General features: G+C 42.9%; 1 protein-coding gene across 4 annotated transcripts in view; it reads left to right on the top strand.

Moving 5' to 3' along the window:
• The window catches only part of cacna2d1a (calcium channel, voltage-dependent, alpha 2/delta subunit 1a), a 92,360-nt gene that overhangs the window by 21,938 nt on the left and 48,477 nt on the right, over nt 1-21,945 (top strand). For all 4 annotated transcript variants that reach the window (XR_015112485.1, XR_015112486.1, XM_086202014.1 and 1 more), the window contains exons 3-6: nt 806-922; nt 16,328-16,387; nt 18,962-18,997; nt 19,667-19,790. Coding sequence is in view for 2 of the 4 variants with exons in the window: in XM_086202014.1 (XP_086058140.1) it covers nt 806-922; nt 16,328-16,387; nt 18,962-18,997; nt 19,667-19,790 (337 nt within the window). In the remaining 2 variants the exon portion in view is untranslated. The remainder of the gene's footprint in view (nt 1-805; nt 923-16,327; nt 16,388-18,961; nt 18,998-19,666; nt 19,791-21,945) is intronic.

Here is a 21,945-nt window from a genome sequence, read left to right as displayed (position 1 = left end):
CCGAGTCCGAAGTATAGTTTCACCAGTTCATCTAACTGCCTGCACGGCATTCCGTGGACGCGATCGCACGCGCTGGTTGTTAGTCCCAAAAGGTCGACTTCTTCTTTCTCCACATTGTATTTAGACTTTTTGTTTTTTCTCCAAGTGCATGATAAAGAAAAAAAAATCGACCTCCTCTCATTTCTTTTCTCATGGGTGGCCCGAATACACTTCCGTACAATACCGTTATGAAGTGAAGATATCCCAACGGTCCATCCTAAAATATGGCAGGAACGGCACACCACAACCACCTTCCAAGTGTTTGCTTTCTTTTTTTTTTGCACTACATTTGATTTATGGACCTTTTTTGTACGAAAAGGAAAAAGAAAATCCTGGTTGAAATCATCCATTTGAGGATGTGCACATTTTTAAGCAATGCACACATTAACGCTCTCTTCACTGCACAAACCTCCTCCTATTTGCAACCTCAACTTTCATCTCATCTCCTGTTGCTCCAAATACTGACCTTTTTTTTTTTTTTCTTCTTCCTTTTTTCTTCATTTTTTTTGGAAGGATTTTTACCTCTGAATCACCAAGAAATCAGAGGGGCAGAAAAAGGTTAAAACAAAGGTCATCCCAAGTTTTGTTACTGGAATACCAACTGCAGGAGGGGGGGTTTTATTCTCTGAGATCAGTGAAATGCTTCCGATCCGAACTGAACAGAACAACACGATGAATAAGTTGACAGACTGCGGTTAGTCATCAGGGAGTGTGTGTGCTGCCCGCTTGACCTCTGACCCAGCTCTTCTTTGAATGTCTTTTTCAGATATATAATAAACACAAAATTCACTTCAGCGTGGAGTCGAACAACGCGAGGGAACTGGTGGCGACAGCTGCGGGAAACATTGAGAGATTGCTTGCAAACCGCTCCAGAGCCTTGAAGGTGAGTGTGATTCCTCTCTTGCATGCGTCAAGTTTTTTTTTGTTGTTGGGGGTTTTTTTGGGGGGGGGGGGTGGGTGTGGGGTGTTATCGCCTCTTTTCTCACGGCGTTGGACGTGCGTTTTTTTTTTTTTTTTTTGACATTTGCTTTGAAATGAAAAAAATAAAATGCAAATTCTTGTGTGTAAGATCAGTTCCAGCATCTCTCTCTCTGTATGCCCGGAGCCAAAGGAAACGCACAGAAACAATCTGCTTCTCCTCATTTCACGTCAGGATAGACGCTGGAACACAGCCACTGCTTCAGGCCTCGCGCTGATCCAATAAAAGCAGACATCCTGCAGCTAGGTGACTTAATCCAAAGTTACCAGTCTGGGTTGCCACGTCATCATACAATTACATTTTGTATGTGTATGCTGTATTAAGTGGTTTTTTTTTTGTTTTTGGTTTTTTTTTTTGCTGTTCTGACAAAAACAACTGTTTTCAGTTTCAACTTTGAGGAATCTTTTATCTTCTCTGTGACCACTGAGGCCTGCTGTCATACCTCCACGCTGGCTGCTTTTGTGGGTCAGTCGAGGGAAAATACTGATGCTAGCCAAATGCTTTCACTTTATAGCAAAGTGTTTCTGACAGTGTTTACCACATGTAGCCGAAGTCTTTGTTGCTGAATGGTGTACTAGACAAGACCTTGGAAGACCTTCATGAAACCGTGGCCACTGTGTGAAAATCGCACTGCACATTTTTAATTAAATCGTTTTGACTGCGTACCGCTACAGCTTTTTAAAATTAATTTATTTTTTTTAGCTCAACTGGCAGCATACTGCAGCTCTGAGAATGACACACTGAAATTGCCAGGGATGTAAAATTCTGGGAATATTCCATGTTGGAAACTTTTCCATGGGAATTTACAGGACGATATGGTAAATAACAGGGGTGAACTTAGGCTTATTGTATTTACCTTGTCGTAAACAGATATAAATATACACATTTTGTGTTATTGGCATATAGAATGCACATTTTAATAAATAATAAATCAACATTTTGTGAATACACATTTTGATTTATCATTGGTTAATTAAATTTTTTGTTGCATTTGCACAAAATGCTACTCTGTGCATATGATAGAAGAAAGCAGTGACATACAGTTGGTGTGAATAACTTCAAAGTGTGCATTTAGTTAGGCGGCACGGTGGTGCAGTGGTCAGCACTGTCGCCGGCTGGAGCACAGGTTCTTTCTGGAGTCTCCATGTTCTCCCTGACCCTGCGTGGGTTCTCTCTGGTACTCCGGCTTTCTCCCAGTCCAAAGAAATAAATACTCTAAATTGATCGAAGGTGTGACTGAGTGTGAATGGTCTGTATGCATTGGCCCTGCGATGGACTAGCAACCTGTCCAGGGTGAACCCCGCCTCTCGCCAGGAGGCTGCTGTAATAGGCTCCAGCCCCCCCCCCCCCCCCCACACACACACACAACTCTTAACAGGATAAGCAGAAGAAAATGGATGTATGTGCATCCAGTTTATTACCATTAATTCTCGTGTTTCTATTGATTTTAATGGAAGGTTTCTAGCTGTGTTGGTGAAAAGGGGTGGGGGTGTAGCGCAAATGACCAGAATTTATCGGAAATGTCCCACTTCTTTGAAACCTAAGACGTATCACAACAAGTATTGGATGGATTAACAACCATTTATGTTCCAAATTTCATGGCAGAGGGTGAAACTTGGTGTCAACAAGCTAAATTGATCCAGACAAGCTTTGACTGCCCCACTGTTTAAATACAACAGTGAGGCTGGCCAACGAAATTAGGATCTCCGGGCACTGTTGGTCTCAATCAATTCAGGCTCCAGAGAGACAGAAATATCCAATTAAAGCTTGACAGCCTGTTGCTATGGCGACATTCTCATTGATTACCCCATCAATCTAGCAGAGCATTTTGTTTTTCTTGCATCCTGATAATTGCCAGGGGATGAGGGACAATTAGTTTTGGGTGTTGGTTGTCTTGCACCTTGGGGGGGGGGGGAGAGAGAGAGAGAGAGAGAGAAAGGGAGCGAGTGAGTTGACAGCAGCAGAATGGAGACTTTAAAACCGCAGGCTCTCTCCTTACATTCCATCAACACCATCTGTTCCGTTTTTCACCTGTATGAGTTTACAGCGGTTGTTTAGCGTGCGTGTGTGCATTTTTTTGTTTGTTTTTTTCCTTCTGGAAGTATGAAAACTGAGGGGGAGCGAGAGAGATCCCTAACTTTGTTTCGGCTAAGCACCCATATGCTGATGTGCCTCTCAGAAATTGTATTTACTGCGGTTGTGCCTATAAATGTTCAATATAATGAAGTGGAATGGAGCCAGCTTTACGGTGATCAATTGAAGTAAGGGACCGTAAATGGCTGCGGGCCCACTTAACTGAATCATGAATTGAAATGGAAGGAAGGGAAGGACGGCTGCAGCAGTTGTAATGTTCTTGCCCTGACCTACACTAATTCAATATTTCCCGGCACTGGTTTCAATCTGTGCTCCGCCATGAATTCATTCCTTTCGCTCTTCGGTATCCTTCCCACGCCCCCTCCGTCTCCACTTCTCCTTCTTTTTCATCCCTCCTTCTTTGTTCCCTTTTTTTTTTTTTTTTTTTTTTTTACAGGGGTTGACACACGGTGATCATGAAATGATCACGTAACCGAGCGATCGTGTGAGAACGCGGCTTCATGGGGAAATTAGTTTGTTGCATGGAGGAAAGGGAGAACGCTAGGAAGGAAGCCACGCCTCCCATGAGGTGGCGCACAAAAGAAAAAACCCATTACCGCCTTGGCGTGCTACTCTTCATCATTTAGTGTACGCTGAACTTTAAGCCATTCAATTAGCACACACACAGGGATAAAGGAGAGAATGTGAACATGTTGCACACAATGGAAGTTTTCATCCGCAGCTGCTGACTTATTTGGCGTTGGTCCTGCTGATCCTGCCTCCTCTACTCTTTATACGTACATGAATCACTCTAATGAGATGGTGGCGGCTTAAATCCCTCAGTGGCGAGCCCTGAATCAGGAAATACTTTTGAACAACTTTTTTTTTTTTTTTTTTTTTTGAAAACCCAACTGACAGAAAAGCCTCCTACAAGTCATACCTGGGCCCAATTTTGAACGGTCACTTTTTTTTGGGTCTGTATTAACAGAGGAAAATGTTCCTACTCCAGTATTTGAAATTCCGACCATTAGTGATGGCGTAAGTACGTCATGGAAAGGGTCCTGTGTTTGACCTTGAATTAGCAGCTAGTCATTCTCGTCCGTTTGGAACGACACTCCCTCTTATATTCGTTAGGTGTGGGCCTCCTACATTTATTGGAATTAATGATCAAATCATAGATGTTTCAATAATTGGAAATAACTGCAATAGGATGGGCTACGTTTGCTGTTTGTTCAGCACGTTTTTGTTTGAATTCACTTCACTTTACCTTCAGAATTTGACCGACTTTTTAAAATCATGACAGTTTATTTACTTACGATGTTCTTCATTGAAATGCACTTTTTGTTGTTGTCGTCGTCGTCTCTGGGAGGGAAATGTAAGTCTGTTTTTTCAAATGTATGAAAGTGCTTAAGAAATGCAAAGAAAATCTCTAACTGCGGGAAGCCGGTGGTTCTGCTTTGGTGACATCTAAGATACTCTAAGACATCGTGCCTTAGTACTTCAAAAAAAAAAAAAAAAAAAAAAGCCACAGAAAATATTTGCATTTCCACCCTGTCTGCAGCTGAAACGAGCAGAGTAGACGCCGCCTCTGAGACTGCTGGCATTTCTTTTTACACCGGGGTCACCACTTGTCTCTTCTGGCTCTGATTATTTAACTGTGTGTGTGTGTGTGTGTGTGTGTGTGTGTGTGTGTGTGTGTGTGTTCACCAGCAATTGTCATTGAACATAATCCCATTAGAATGATGGCTGCTGTCATTATCTTAATCAGGAGCCCGCTTGGATTTGCTGTCCGTCAATCTGACATCTGCCCATCCTGTCGCCTCAATTGAATTGCAGCGTCTGATGGCGGTGCTCCCTTGACATGCAATCTCTCAAACGCTGGCAGCTGTGGCTACTTAAAGGAAGACAGATTTTTAATTAGAACAAAAACCAAAAAGACATACAGCTGCCAAGCTCCATTTTGACTCGAGGAGTTACCTTTCTTTCTTTTTTCCCTGGCATGTCAAGTTATGAATGTTGGCACTGCGAGAAACAAAACCGTAATATGTGCGAGCTGTCGTGGAAAACGCCGTGGTAACCTCACCTCAGTTGTAGTAATGAGCTTCTACTGCACTTGACCCACCTGAATTTCTCCCGCCGGCGCTGGGTATTGAACCAGCAACCCTCCGGGACACAGACTGGCTGAATTTAGGGCCAAAAGGTCTCAGAAGTTACCAGCAGAAGGGACACGTTTTTATTGCGTCTGTGCATTTTGTTGATAGCGAAGCCCCAACCACTTGTTGCATGTCGGCGGGCCACAAATTCATTTTTTTGTGTCGTCATCAAAGCCGATGGTTTGCCAGAGGCGCTACTCCAAACCTGATGATTGAATTAGTTGGCGAGCGCGAAATGGGCTCAAGACAGACATGTGACAAGATTTACCTCCCACTCACGCTACGTTAACTTCAGCATCACGGCGCGCTAGCTACTCCGCGTTTGTGCTTCAGTGGTGGATGAATACGTAAATCATAAAAGTTTGTGATCTGACGGGGAAAACAGTTTAGTACTTAAAGCAGTCATGGCTGATCAAAGACTAGATCCCTTTCATGTTGCGTCCCATTATTTTGCATTCAGGGTTTCTACAGGGCTGTCAAGTGGAACTGGAACTCCCGACAGGAAAGCAGCTCCCGCACTGGGAGAACTGAAAACTTTCTTTACCTCCTAACTAAGCCCCACAACGTCTTGTCGTTGCACCGTAGCAGGGCTGAATGTTCGAGCTTTCTTGAGGGGAACATTTTCAAGGTGTGTACATGTTGGTGTGTGGCAGATTTTCTAAAAAATCTCTTTGAAAATGAAGATTGGAGCGGTTGTTAACTCCCACAAACGAGTCCTCTACGCTCACGCGCTCCAGCCAAATCACCTCTCGTACCCCTTCTTTCTTTCGTTTTTTTTTTTTGTTCACATCCCTGAAGTCTTTGTTCTCCTCTGGTTCTTCACTTTTGTCACATATGGTGTTTTTATCTCTCCCTTTGGGTGTGTTTTTTTTTGTTCTTCCTTTCTGTCCTCCCTCCAACCCTGTCCTTCCATTTCTCCTTCCTCAATTTTTACTTCCTACCCCATAACTTCACCCTAATTCTCTGTCACTGCTCATTCCCATTTTCCCATTTCTGCATTGCCCTGTTTTCCCTTCTCTCTCCCTCTCTGTCCTTTCTTATTTCTGCCCCGTGAGATATGTTTGTGTGTGTGTGTGTGTGTGTCAGAGTTTGAAAATGGATGATAAATTCTTATGAAAGTATGAAAAGAAGGGAACATCTGACTTCATGCGCAGCTTGTCTTTGTCTCGGTCCATTGTGCCTTTTTAAATCCCCCCCAGCGTGTGTTGTGTTTTACTCTTATTATCAGTTTTCAACTGTTGATTTCCATGTGTGTTGCTTGATTACTTACCTGCCGCATCCTAGAGCATCGATACAGGATCGATTCCAAAATGTCTCTTCTTTTTTTTTTTTAATGAGCAGTTAATACATATGGATGCAATTTTTTAACCCAAGGATTGGGAATTAACAAAGCAGGAATTCATATGTAGAACGGATACATTCCTAGGAGGAAAAAAAAAAGCCTTTTTATTCTTTTATTTTTGCATTTGATTTATTTATTTATTTTTCCATCTGAAAATTTCTGTTCTCTCAATGACGGGAGTGAAGGAGAAACTGTGCTGCCACCTATTTCATCCACTTTTAACCTAGTTTCTGTGTCTGCGCATCAGTGACTCACATCCTCCCCCGCAGTTCTTCGCTCTGGTTGCCCCCATCGTGGCATCCATCATCAGCTCGTGTACATCAGGCTGTGCTCTGTGACCTGTTGATCAATTCCAAATGAACTCCTTTGGGTGCATCTGCTTCCTTCACCTGAGTTTCTCTCTACCCTCCTTTGACAGTAGACGGCCTGGCCTCAGAAACTCTGACTCTCTTCTCATCAATTATTAAATCTTTCCTCTTAAACCCCCTCCCCACCGCCCAAGCCCATCAAAGTGTATTGGTTAACATCTCCCTGTGGAGTAGTTCCCACACTGACACTCTGGAAGAGATACAGTATGTTCATTTATCACCATAAAGGAGGAACATTTCCAGGTGGTTACCAAGCAAAACTAACCAATTACAACTGTGGTGATGCTGCGTGAATTTCATCCTAAAATATCAGGACATGATTTAAGTACAACAAATGTCTTCTTTTGGTTGGTTTTAGTCGGTTCATAATAAGGATCACCAAAAAAACAAACAAACTCAGGCTACCTTTTTTCTTTTTCCCTCACTCAAGGCAGCGAAGTGCAGATTGGGCCAAGGAAGAATCCCTTCAGTTTTCTGGCAGATAAGTTTTAGCACCACCTGGTGACAAGAACAATTTTTTTTTATTTTTTACACTTATTCCATTCTCCTTGTCGATTGGATCTGGTTCAGATTTGGTCAGAAAGACCAACCAGACTGAAGAACCTGGTGACGTGTTACTGCGAAGATGGTTAGATTCCATTAAACAGGTTTGCCACGGTGAGGCCGTCAATTTCGCCGTAGAAGGCAAGGCAGACGGTAAGAAGTTACTCTTGCGATAGAGATGATTGCGAAGCTGAAACACCGATGGCGGGAATCCGATTCTCTTCCCTCATTTGCACTATTCAAGTAAAACAATCAGCACTTTTGCTTGACGCTGAGGTGAAATCGGTTCAGAGGAGCTTTAAGCTCTTCTCTTGGTTCTGATTTAAACTCAAATGGACTTTACAAAAGTAGAAATGTATCTGCCAGCGATAACTGGTCTGGATACGGGGCTTGACGCTCGAGATGGAGAGGGCTGCCTCGGTGTGTCGGAGCACCTTCAAGGAACAGGGTTTTTGTACCCACCTTGAGGGATGTTTGTTGACTAAAGCACCTGCTTAAGGGCGGGACGTGGGCGGCCTGCCAACGCTTCCCCCGGACAGGAACACCAGCACAGTGGACTGATCTGCCAGAAAAATAAAAATATTATGATTCAAATCTGTGAGGGGGGGGGGGGGGCTAATAGAACCGAGAATGATTAATGTGAGAGAAAAAAGGGAGAGGTTTTTGTTTCAGGATGAACGTTGAGGGACGACAGACAAAAAGCAGGGTATCAGTGGAACAGCCGATGCAGGACGGTATAGAACAGACAGCTGAGGATTGTGCTATTTGAATATTGATTAGCAGGAGTTATTTCAGGCCGAGTATTAGCACATTGGCAGCAGATCCAAGAGGCTTTGGCTGCCCACCAGAGCGTGAACCACAATTGGTAGCCATTTTGAAAAACAAAAACAGTAGATTTTCCGACCCTGGCCCCTCTCGTCGGTCGAAGCTGCTCCCCGCCGACAGGAAACCAAATGTTCTTCGTGTCAAGTGAGGTTTGGAGAAGTCTTAATTACATCAGAGGAGGACAACCTGCAGGAAGATAATGCAAAAACATTGTCTGTGTGTTGCCATCACATGGGAGCTTTTTACACTCTACCACGGATGCGGCAGGTTACCATGACACCCTGGTCGCTTAGCAATGTGGGCATCATAAACAGATTCCTCGCTCCCTAAATGGATCACGTATCGCTCTTGCTCTCTCTCTCTCGCTCGCTCGCTCGCTCTCTCTCTCTCACTCTCTCTCTCTCACTCACTCTCTCACCCTCCGATTTAACAAAAAGAGCAAACCTGAGCAGCCCATCTGCCGTGTGTGTGTGTATTAAACACTCACCAGAAGCATTTGCGATCATTAAATTGTCGAAGAGGGATGAGCGTAAAAGTGTGTGTGTGTGTGTGTGTGTGTGTGTGTGTGTGTGAGCATTTGAATAGACCTGCTTTAAGCGTTGTGTTGTGTAGTGGTGCATAATTATACAACAGTCACTGATCTCCAGTGTCTAGAAGTGTGTTATTAAAGCGACACTGGATGACATTGTGTGAGTCATTAGACACTGCTGTTAAAGCCTTAATCACAGGGTACACACACATGCATGCGCGCACGCACACAGCTTCACTGTATTGCTCACGTACAAAATGCTGCGTCGGCTAGTAAATCCTAGCAGCACAACGTGACAAGCGGTGAAGAAGAATTGAACACGTTTCCTCTGGAGCTAATGACACTTGTTTCTCTTACCTGGATTATGAAATACACTATGGAAGGGGCGGGCGGTGGTGGTGGTAAAAGACAAACAGGAATGGAAGCAAAATGCAGAAAACATAGTCCTAGTGTCTGTTTTGCTGTTATTTCTGGGCTCTACTACCTGCAGTTACACACCGAGTGCAGAGGACAACCAAAAAAATTACATAATAAATACATAGCTATTGTTCTGAGCCATGTGGGGCGGGGGGGGGGGGGGGGGTGCTTGTGGACATGGAGATCAAATATATATCTAGAGAGCACCGGTAGAACTCACTCCCTTAATTTAGTTATATTTAGAAGAGTGAATATATCAATAAGGCACTGGACTTTTCATTGTCATTTTGTTTTTATTACAAAGTTCTCAGTGCGTATGATTAACATGAGGTGGACAACGAAGTAGGAAGTAGAGTGGGCAGAGTTGAACTGTTGCCTTGGGGAGACTGAAATAAATGTTGCTCAACTATAAGAGCTGATAATTAACTGCAGGAAATGTTGAGGTATTAAAATATACTTTTAAATGATGGAAGAAAACAAAGGGTCACATTTCTCAGTTGTAATTTATTGTTGACCAAAACTCCAAGTACAGCGACTCCACATACCAGCATGCAACCTGCCACACACGGAGTACAAGTGAAACTCCTGTCTGGTGCAGTTAGTTAATTCCTCACATTTCTTACGAATGTTGAATGTATTTAAGTACGTATCTCAGCACTTTTGATCCTCTTGTAGCTGTAACTGCACTATGATGAGTTTCTAAAATGGTGGTTACCTTCCTTCCTGGCATTTGTGTCAGAGTATGGAACTTTTTTTTTTTTTTTTTTAAAAAGCCAATTTTAGCCAAACAATGTCTACACACAAAGCGGCGAGGTGGAGTTTAAACAGACGACTTAGCAAATCCCCAAAAACTTTTGCAAAGCATCGAGTGTTTTTTTTTTGTTGTTTTTTTTACTTGCTTGCATTTTTCATGATACACAACCTGCTGGACACTGCTTTATGTAAAACACACATTCCACATAGATCTAAATAGTTCAGGTTTTTTGTTTTTTTTTTTGGTCAGCATGATGCAATTATGTGCAAACTGTCCCACTCGCCAAAAAAAAAATAAAACCCCTGCATAAATATTTGATATCTAGTGTTGCAGAAAATGTTGAATCAGTGCAATAGAGTGTGTCTGATTTTGGCCACCAGTGACTCATTATTCTCCACTTCCTGGAGTGTGTTTGTGTGGCTGCTTTCTTCAGCCCAGCTGTTGCTGTGTGTGTGTGTGTGTGTGTGTGTGTGTGTGTGTGTGTGTGCTGTGTGTGTGTGTGTGTGTGTGTGTGTGTGTGTCGGCCACTCCAGCCTTCTGTTTGTCTTCAGTGTTAAATGTATCACATATACAATGTGCGTACCGTCGTAAGGAGTCTTTATGTGATGGGTCTCACTCTGAAAAAGTCAAATTGTTGTGTTCATCTGACTGAAACCGGACAAGATACATGTAAACAAGTTGGTCCGATTTAAAATCTTGCTTTTCAAACCTAGGCCAACTTGACTAATGTTGTTTTGGAATCAGTCGACATGTATACGCTTCCATCTGACCCAAAATGGCCCGGCATTCTGTGCGCATTTGGTAAGCCCTGCAGCAGTATTTATCCTGGGCGTCCAGCCGTCAAGGGAGGTATCACGGTGGCGGGTGAAAAAACATTTGTGGACGGATGAGATGAACTTTATCCAGTCTCAGCTTGCAGAGTTGCTGTTTTTTGTTTTTGTTTTGTTTTTTTCAGCGCTGGCAAAAGTAGGCTATAGCAATTATGCCCACCCGTGCCTCCCACGGTCTTTGAGTGATACCCGTGGAACAAAGCGTGCATGATATCTGCATGTTTATGCAGTAGCTCAAGAACGCCAAAAGGGAAATTTTGGGGTTGTTTTTTTTGGTGGTCAAAGGTCAAGGTCACTTTTAGCTTACGTAAATGTGAAAGACTTTGAGGGAATTTTTCTGAATTTGCCACAAACATCTACTGAGATTCAAGGATAAACTGATAAGATTATGGGGGTCAAAGGTCACCGTCACCTCCAGTTAACACAATATCTCTGCAACGCTTTGAGGAAACTTCTCCAAATATTCTCCAACATTCTGTGATATAAGCAGCTACTCCTCTTAGTCAGCAGCAGCCTGCGCTTGCTCATCAGCAGTCAGTCCCTGTGTCATGTAAACCTGATGTTAAAATGAATGGCTTTCACACCAGACCTCACACTGTTTCATTTGAACATCTTTTCAGAGGGCTCAGGGGGGGCCTTGTCGGGGATGAATTGTTCTCACAGCTTGAGAATGTAATGGTGGATGGATATTTGCGTGTGCTCGAACAGAACATTTTGGGCTTGTTGCTTTTATTTATTTTTGAGAAACATGGAGTTGAAGGTCAGTGTGATGGGCGCACCTCATGGAAGTAATCTGGTATTTCTAGTTATTTAATAGCATTTCAATTTGTTTGTGGAAGACATTCTAGTTTAAAGTCAGCATGACACAACCTACCACTCCAGATGCAGGCATACTTCCCCAGTTGTTGTGTACAAGTACAACAATCATCCAATTAACTGACCTAATTGAGCTCCAGCTATAGCTCGACAGCGACTCTGCATCCAAACCTGCTGACTCATAATCGCGCTGTCCCTCTCACTCTGGCAGACATAAGCAGCAGCTGTACTTGTAGAGAAGAAAAGCATCTCTTTTTCTTTTTTTTACATTTTGTTTTTCACATCAGCATCAACTATGATGAACTCTGAAATTGAAGCAAATTGTGTGAAATGATTGCTGACAATACATCCGCGATTCAAAGAAAGCCCCGGCTCAGCTGCATCACAGATACAGAGGAAGATTAAAGTGGCAAGAGAAATAACATTAATTCGAGGACACAGTGGCATACAATATTTCCAATTAATGCATTATATGTGTGAGAGTTGGTAGGTGCGTGTGCATGTGCAGCGCCATATCAACGCTTGCTGGGCACAGCTGTAATTGGGAGTTGTTTCCAGCCAGCTGGCGCGCTGCTAACGTCCTCGTCAGGCTGCTGAGTTCACCGCAGGAGAGCTGAGCTGCTACACCTGCATGCACCAGTCGACTAGACCAGACTAGCATCAGTCTCCTTACAACGCTGGTATGTTTTCTGTCTGAAACACTGGCGTTGTGGCTTGTCAAGTAGCATGCACTTACTGTACAGTTGTTTGCCTTTGTGTGTGTGTGTGTGTGTGTGTGTGTGTGTGTGTGTTTGTGTGCGTGTGTGTGTGAGTGCGAGTGCAAACATCTCTTTCTTTCTCACCACCCTCCTGCTGGCTCCCTACAGGCTGAAGCAGGAAAGATCTGACTAAAGTGCTGCCAGTCACAACAGCAGATGCTCATGTTTCCTCTGCTCTCTTTCGTGCTTCCCTAAACATCAGTAAGATGGCAGGTGTGTGTGTGTGTGTGTGTGTGTGTGTGTGTGTGTGTGTGTTGGAGAACTCATTTAAATTTCGAGTCATTTCTGGCTTTGAGAGAGTGAGGACATTTTGATCTGTCCTCGCCTCCTTCATAGGGAAGTCTGCTTTTTTTTTTTTTTCCAATTAAATTTAAGCAAGATACACACCCCAGAATTGCTGCTGTAAATGTGTTTGCAAGTATAATCCTTCTTTGCCAAAAATGTGCGTTGATGGTGAAAGGTTGTTTGGTCATTCGTCACCTAGAAAGTGCTGCACCTAAGTATTCAGTGGGGTTTCGAGTTGGATAATTTATTATTACACACAATTATGTCCTCACTAAGATTTGACTGAATTGAACTTAAATCTGACACGTCTTGCCTGCCCACCTTTTGACTATTAAACCCCTGAGCTGCGTGTGATGGTGTGTGTGTGTGTGTGTGTGTGTGTGTGTGTGTGTGGGCGTTCACCCAACGGCTGGAGCGCCATCTTCACATCTGTAACTGTTTACCGAGAGAGGTTAAAGACGGGGGTCAGCTAGACCCTCATTGTGGTGCGTAACTGAAGGTAAATAGATTCTTGTGCTGTTGCGTCTGTTGCCACAGACAACAGAATTACTGAATTAATTGTGGTGCAGATGTACAAATAGTTAGGTCATCTACTGTTTGGAACTTAAGCGCTGTAATTATGGAAACAGCTTTTATCTTCTTTCAACCGGCCGCCTCAGTTTGATGGCGTTGAGGAAATATTTGTTGATATCCTGCTCTCTGGCTGTTGGTCTCCTTGTTGATTAATAACTTTGAGGGAGACTCATTAGTTTTATTCGCATTACATATCACAGCATTTGTGTTCCTCTTGATAAGAATTCTGCCTTTGATTAAGAAATATTCGGGGATCAACTTGCAATTATGTCTCCAGGACTATCTTCCTGCTTCAACATAATAATGTTCAAATCTAATTTGATTCTGTTAGTTATTTGAGCTTATAAAGGTTCACTTTGGCAATAAATCCCATTAATGGGTTTGTGATTTGAGCATAACATTGGGAGCAAACAGCAGGATTATCAAGCAGATATAATCCTGTCTCCACCGTCCCAGCAATATGCTGATTCTAGGTTTCGAAATGGAAGATTATATGGCCACCTGTAGTGTGAAGGGATTTCACACATAATCTCAATGTTCCTGACAGGATTGGAGTTTCCAAAATCTCCCTAGTGTTCAAGGAACAGCAATGGAATATTGAGCAGAAACCTTCAGAAGGCATCATGAGCGAACTGACTGGTAAGCTAACCAGATGTAGCGTCCGTTAGCTTGTAGCGTCCATTAGCTCGTGGCAGTAGTGTTTTAGACCAACAATAAAACTGTATTCTCAACCCACCTTTGTCTCGTACCGCAAAATATATAAGCTATACTCATTTTGTCTTCTCAGCATTTGTTTTCCTCCACTTCAGCTTGTCAAGTTGGTACCTTGTTACAACAGGTAAATTAAATGATATACAGTATCTGTGGACCATGATTTTAAATGGAGGCAGATTTCAAAATCCCCTAGTTTGCAGCAAGCCCAACTAGTGTAATAAAAAAAACACATTGCAGTTTTTCTTTAGCTCCACTTGTGATTTGATGAGTTTAGATGCACAGGAAACAGACCAGAGTGATTGATTAGGACCACGCATTACTTCTACCACCCAAAGATGTTTAGTATTCACAATGCAGAAAAGCTTTTCCTCCTTTGCCATTTACACACACAGTTCCATCTCACCTTTGCTCCCTTACTTGCCGCGAGGTCCGACCTTGTCTGACAGCCGCTGCTAAATATCAACCCTAATGAGACACAACCGTGGAGGTACCAGTACTTCAGCGTGTCAACCCCTGGTACGCACTCAGGGACGGCGGCGCACAAGCATAACAAGGAAGGGGGTTCATTAGTTGAGCGCTTCAAAGATTTTTCACTCTATCTTTTTTTCAGGTTTTTGCTGTCAAACTAGTTTTATACAATGTGTTGTAAGAACTTTACCACATCATAGGTTTTTTTTTTTCTTTTTTATTGTAACAAATTTCAGTGAGTTTTTTAATACAATTTTTGTAATGGAAAGTCAGTCGGAGGAATGTTTGAAAGTCCCTACCTCTGAAAGTAGAAGTGCTCAACATGTTGAAACATGGAATAACAGCGCCACCAAGTGGTGAGGTATTATGTGTTTTGATGTAGGGGCTAGTAAGTCTTTAAACGTGAACTCTATTAAGACTAATTGGTCTGTTTGTTCCTTGGATGATGCAAAGTGGTCAGCCTTAAGCCACACCCACTTCCACCCAAAACACTCACTATTCCACTGACACTGCCAACTGCTCACCTAGTCTTCTCTTAAATTTGTGCATACCATATTTTGATTACTTGGAACAAAGCTCATGTTTGTTTGTTCATCCATAGTTTGTAATTGGTCACCAAAACCCTGAGGGCGTGACCGTTTGACCTCAAGAAGCCAAAGTCTGAAATCGCTACCAAATTGCGGAATGTTGTACGGTACATGATGCTACAACTCGACCCACAGGTGGCGCTACTAGAATATTGTCCCATGATATTAGAACAGTTCTGTATTTTTATCAAATTGTGCCGCTATGGGTGACTTTCCTGGCTAACATGGAAGTTAGCATCACCGTGGGCTCCCTTGACAAAAAGCCAATGGGATTATAAATCAGATTTTCTATCGTTGCCAAAAATACACTCGATGGTGAACAAGTGCAAAGCTAACATGCACTTCATCTCCACAACTGGCGTTGCACTTCCTCTGCTCTAGGTACAGATTCAGTGGGAATGTTTTACTGACACGCACTCAGATGTTGCTCATAAAGTTGACAAAATTCAACTCTTGGGGGGGAAAAAAAAGTGATTCGGAAAGAAATGTAATAATGAATGACTCAAAAATTGAATGACAGCGCTGGAGGGAGTCGTGTATGAAGGGGGATGACTTTGCAGCCAAACACGCTATTCTTACTCTTTGCAAGCTCGTGTTTCTTGTGTGCGTCGGCTTTAATTTCACAGCAGAATTGATTGAATTCATTGTTTCAACCCCCCCCTCCCTCTTCTCATTTCATGAATTATTTCAGTCCCCTGGCCCAATCATGTGTGGTCTCTTTTCATACGACTAGATACCCTTGTGTCGTACACAGAGCTGGATTTGATATTTCTCACGGGAAATTAATAGTACAGTGCCTTTCTGGACCAGGTACAGATTAAAAGCCCATTATAAAACCATTAACCTAGTCATTAGGACCAGATATGGGAAAAGGTACAGGAGGTGGGTGTCTAATTATAGTGCAACATGTCTAAGCCCTAATTAGCATTTGCAGGTGCTGAAAGGAAATACGGTATTTTCTCTTAGATTGTTTCTGTGTCAGCAGCGGCCTTTCTTTTTTTTTCTTTTTTTTTGCACCAGGGGACAAACGTCAGGACGAAATCATCTCTTTCCTACATATTTAAGATCACCAGGGATATAAATTTCTCCATCTAACTTGCTAGTGGCAACTAATGCACGTCTGTCCTTTTTGGACCAAGTGGAACCAAAGCTTTTATCATGATTTTAATAATGCCTCAGAGCTAAAAAAAAAAAAAAAAAAAGGAAAAAAAAAGGGTTTGTTCTCAAACATGAGCCTAATATATGCATCTCCCTCTACTCTTTTTCTCTCTCAGAGGCTGGCGACAGCGGCAGAGAACTTTCAAACGGATCACGACTGGAGGGACGACAGCGAGGTGAGTCAGCAGCGAGCCGCTGAGACTGATCTGATATTTTCATTAACACTGGCTGAGTTACATATAGATCAAGTGGTGCCGTGAACTCCGTAAGCCGAGTAGAGGGAGGGGAAACTCTATTCATCATCCAGTATGATTGTAATAATTGGATGGCAAATCTTATTATACTGACAATAGCGCTGTGATGACTATAAGCTTGATTGAATTTCCTGATTTACATAATAGAAACAATAAGGCACGCTTATAATCAACACTCTCGCACACAGACTGCTCTCTCTCTCCCTCTCCCTCTCTCTCCCCCTGCTCCATTAATCACAGTGTTTCAAATAGATTAAAAGAGAAAGTCCAGCAGATTATATGAAAACACTGCCATACGTCTCATTCAATTTCTTCCCACAACTGCAGCCTCCCCAAGCGCAACAATGCAGCTCTCTTAGCTACTCGCTTGCTGTTGTCTTGTAGTTTTGGCCTTTTTTTCTTTTTTTCTTTTTCTTTTTTTTTTGTCATAATAAATGCAAATTGTGAATTTCTCTCTCTTGCTGTGCAATAAGAAAAGCCTCAGGCTCTTGGCAGCCATTTAACAAATGACAAATGAGATTGTGTGTGTACGTTGTGGTTGGGGAGAACTTCAAACAACTGCAGCATTTAGCCTATTAGCTTTAAAAAGTCCTCAGCGTTGCGTGCCAAACCTTAATGAGAATTTTCCATTAAGATTTTTTTTTTCTCCCCCCCATTATTCAAGTCCTTGTATGCTGTTGCGCATTGAGGAAACGAGGATGGGCTCGTGCCTCTATGGGGATTGATTCATTTCTTTGCGATATTTCTGTTCGATATCCATTTAGCCTCAGATCTCAGCCAGCAAACGCTGCTTTTTCTGATTGATATTTTGGGAATTTCCGCATATCCGAGACAGTTAAACTTTCCGGCGGTGAGTTACTAGTTAAACCAAGAACAGCAATTTAGTTCCACTCATCGTGCAACATGGGATTTATTTACTTCATGTTTTTTGTTTGTATATGAAGGTTTTGGGGTGGAACTGTTAAAAACGTGGCTTCTTAAATCAGGTACGTCTAATAATTTCATCTGAAAATGTTAGAATTTGTATCAAATCGATGTTTGCAGCTTCAGTGATTCCAAGGAATGAGAACATAGCTCGTGGAAGCAGATTGTGTTGGAGGAGTCAGTGAGTGGATGGCACATTGAAGTAGTAGCATATTATGTTTTTCATCCCTCCTTCCTTTTCTCCACCTCTCACACATTAAGTGTTCCAGCACACAGTAGCCTCCCCTGAAGGCTCCGATAGTGCGACCGTAGTGTGATCGTCACCTTTTAAGATGCTCGGTAACAGAACGTGACAGAGAACATCATGAAACCGGCTCCCATTATCAGCTCCTCTGGATGGTCCCTTGCTTGCGTGTGCATATTAGCACGTGCTAACCGTCTGTTAGATATCGACCTTCACATTCCCCAGATATCCAAACGGCAACGCCATGACGTTGCTTCCCCACACAGCTTCAACCTGCGAGCGAAGGTACCCGAAGCAGGAGGGACTCGCAGGTCTGTTGGAGTTGATTTCCTGTTGGCCTTGCAGCTCCAGAGGTGGGAGGCAGGTGGTGGGAGTCTGAACTACCCCGGTGGCTCCAGGGCATCCCCATGTCAGCGGCGAGGCGAGTTCGTCAGCGCATTGTTAGGCTGCACACTGACACGAAGCTCAACGATGTGAGAGCCAAACAACACCACTAACTCAGTGTGAAACAAAAACCAGTGTATGATGGACTGGAATATAGCAAGAACTAAATTATAGCCACAGTTGCTGATCTTTCCATATGTTCACCTGTTGGCTTTTTTTGGTTTGACCAGATCACAAAGGTTATGATAGAGGAAACTAATATCTGGTGACCCTCTTGACCCCCCTGCCTTCCTTAAATTTGCGACCAGCATCAGACCTAAACCTGGACCCTCGCCTATGAACGAGATGGTGACGTAAAAAGTAATCGATGAATCTTCCAGAGGACGTTCTTGTTCCACCACTGGTTTCCATTTTAGTCCATCAGAAGTTTTCCAACCTGACTCGAGTTCAACATAGCCACTAAAACTCTTGGCTCTTGGTGTAGGACGTGGACATTGAACATAACGCTGAAAACAAAAGAGACGTGGTTGTGACGTTGAGATCGTGCATTCTGCCAAAGCGTAACGTTCGCTTTGGACTTCCATTCGGTTGGATTTATGCCTCGTAAAAGTGCTTATTTGCGAGGATTTGCATGCTGAATTAAACGCGCAAGTCTCATAAACTTCTCTCTTCATGGACATCCATGGGGAGGAACCTGTGCAGATTATCTGAGATTATCATTACGTGTCTCTCAGGATTTAACCCACGCCATTCTCATGACGCCCACTCCCTGTCCTTCAATTCCTCCTTCAGGGCTAAACTTTTCATTTCCAGCTCCACGGTTCTACTTCAGCAACAAGGACACAGAAGAGCTCGGTGGGATTGAGACTTCTCCATTAACCGTGCGTTTAAAGGTGTGCATTTCCCCCGTTTCATCTCTTACCGTCTCTTGTTTCTCTTTCCAGGCCGAGAAAATTGTTTACTACAACGCCAAAGACGATGTGAGTGGAACTTTTTTTAATATTGTGAGGGTGTGATTAGATATGCTGATAATCAAATAAAACCCCGCATGCAAACTCAACACACCCCCTTAAGAGATTATTGCCATAGCAACCTGATATTAGATTTTACTGATAGCCCACAAGAAACCCCCTTGAATCACGAATACTTTTGTTAGATTCACATAGGGTTGTTTTTTTTGTTTTTTTTTAATGTGTGGAACACTTGTATGTGCGCGTGAGCGTGTGTGCCTCCCCTGGCCTCAGACGTCATCTGTCTGCTCTGATAAACAGGGATCAGCATCTAATTCCTCTCCAGTGTCCCAGTGGGGATAAAAACCACACACCCACAGCACACTGATGTCACTCGGTATCTGACTGACAGCCCCCCCCATCCTCCTCCTCCTCCTTCTTCTGTGTGGATGCCTGCATCTCCGTCTCACCACCTAAAAAATTTTTAATTCAATCTCGCTGTCTCTTGCCTTAACTTTGTGTATCTCTCTGCATCTGTCAGTTGTGACACTTTGGTTAATACTCAACATTGACAGCTTGTCATCAGCAATAACATGAAGCTGCCAATTCGGTGTGTTGCGAAGACACCTCTTTAGATTAAAAAAAAAAAAAAAGTTGCGGGTGCTTTCAAAAACTCCAGGTTTTTATTTCCGTTTGCAGCTCAATCAGACGCAGAAGAAGAACCGATACGTTCCGGAGGATTTCCACATAGACCCGGACTTCAAACGGCCGGTCTCGTACAACACCACAGCTGTCCACATCCCCACGGATATATACGAAGGCTGTAAGTTGAAAAAACACGCACACACTTTGTTAGAAAATACTCTCTATTGTAGTTAATAAGAAAAGCAACCCTGCCCCATAAACACACGCACACACACACACACACACACGCGTGCGCACGCCCACCGTTGTCTGGGCTATTCTTGTCGACATGCAGCCCAGATAGCAGCGAGCCATAGGCCAGAAGGCTGCAGAACCCCTCGTTACTCTGGTCACCAGCTGCTGCTCCTTTCTCGCCCGATCATCTCTGGGCTCGCTGACCTCTCTGGACACTTACACACACTGTCGCAATGGACTCAGGCAACAACTCGTATCCCATTTAGGCTGTTTACAGAGTTGCAGATTTTCACACACTCGCGCTTTACTTTAATCACCGCTTCTTTAGTTTTTCTTTTGTTGTTGTTTGTTTGTTTGTTTTTTCCAGGCACTGCTTCATTGGTTACTTGTAATTCATAGTGTTGCGGCTCCTGGGGTGCAACCGTCTGTTTGCGGGTCAGTCAGCGGCAGAATTTTGCTGAAATATTACATTACCTGCTGCTTAATAGTGCAGGTAATAATTGCTTCATAATTTTTCTGTTCATGATGAATCATTTTGATGTCCATTCTTTTGTTTTATTTTCAACCAAGTTAAAAAAAAAGTGATAAATGACTCAAAATTGAACCAAATGGCCTGGCGTGCTGCGGATTTTAAAACCACAGGAAGGCACGATATTTCCCCAGGGTTAATTGTGTGTTAAAATACATTTTTATTTATAGTGTGATTTTTTTTTTTTTCATTCAAGACAGATGGTGGCATCAAAAAAAATTGGTATTTCGAGGGTTGAAATCCTGAAAATGATGATTCAGTATGGTTTATGATGAAGAAATTGACAACAAAAAAGATTCAAAATAACTTTAACATCTGTATTTATTTGAATCTTGAATGTCCATGAATGGTACGAAGGCATGCATCTGTAAGCTTATCCGAAACTCACTCCAAGTGTTAAATATTGTACTGCCTACAGAGCATTTGTGATTAATGCAGATCCCCACACAATAATCATTGAAAATGAGAATACTTGTGCAAAAATTAACGGCCCCTTTAATATCGCAAATCATGATTACAATTGCAATATCTGTCAAGAAGGGAAAAAAAAAGCAATTTGATATTTTTCCAAAATCTTGCAGCCCGACTGTCTAACTCAAGTGTTACCTATCTTCAACGCTAATTAGCGTGCAGCGTGCTAAGCTAGTAAACAAATTGCCCACTCTAACATCGGCACATTAGCGCTCTGGCCCAAGCAGCACTGTGCCTAAATGCAGCGACCCAGAGCCTCCAGCGTGGATCTGCTTTATTAATATTTTCCTTCAGACAAACAAGAACATATTACAATAACAGAGATGCAATATCTATTGTATAATATGACTTAAAGTTTATGGAAGATGCTGCCACAAATATACGGAAACAAAAATACATTCTTACTCAATTTGCCGGATCAATGCTGCTATCGTGTTTTTTTGTTGTTGTTGTTTTGTCATTCTGCATATTTTAGGCGCAACAGCAATATTCATGAACATCCCACAAGAAGGGGTCGAGCACCCCCGAGTACTAATTCAGTCCCTGTTGGAGAGCAGACTAGCCTTGGTTTGAATGAATCAAGTTTGCCTTGCCAGGTTCTTCGTCCACCGCTTGGTATTGTAACTATTTGTTTCTCACAGCTGATCAAATATGGATCAAATACAGGTTTGATTGCTGTTCATCTCCTCCTTCTGGAGCCAAACTGGGAGAACACAAAGCAGTAAAACACACTTGACAGGCCATCAGGCAAAGTAGAATTGGCTTTCAATAATTAAATATGGTAGAATAAAGATTTCTATCATGGGCGGGTACACAGCTGGGAGGCGACTGAACAACAAATTCATCCACCCCCCCGCCCAGATTCGGCCCTGTATTGGTGGCCCGTGAGATTTGCACAATTCAAGCCTGACATCAAATGAGAAATGACTGCACGCTCTTGAAGCACCAGTGTGTAGGATCGAGGGACAGCTGGCGGTGAAGTTGCAGAGTGCAGCACTTCAACTCGCCCCCGTCCTTCCATGTGCGCGGGAGAACCTACGCTAGCCCGCAGTCTTCCATTTGGGTCAGATTCTAGATTCGTCAAATATTCTGACGGTGC

Source organism: Aulostomus chinensis, chromosome 4, assembly GCF_037954235.1.
Source record: "Aulostomus chinensis isolate RoL2024-O1b breed Wild chromosome 4, RoL_Achi_v1.0, whole genome shotgun sequence".
Lineage (NCBI taxonomy): Eukaryota > Metazoa > Chordata > Actinopteri > Syngnathiformes > Aulostomidae > Aulostomus > Aulostomus chinensis.
Note: the sequence above shows the minus strand (reverse complement) of the source record. Positions and strands in the feature narration are given on the sequence as shown.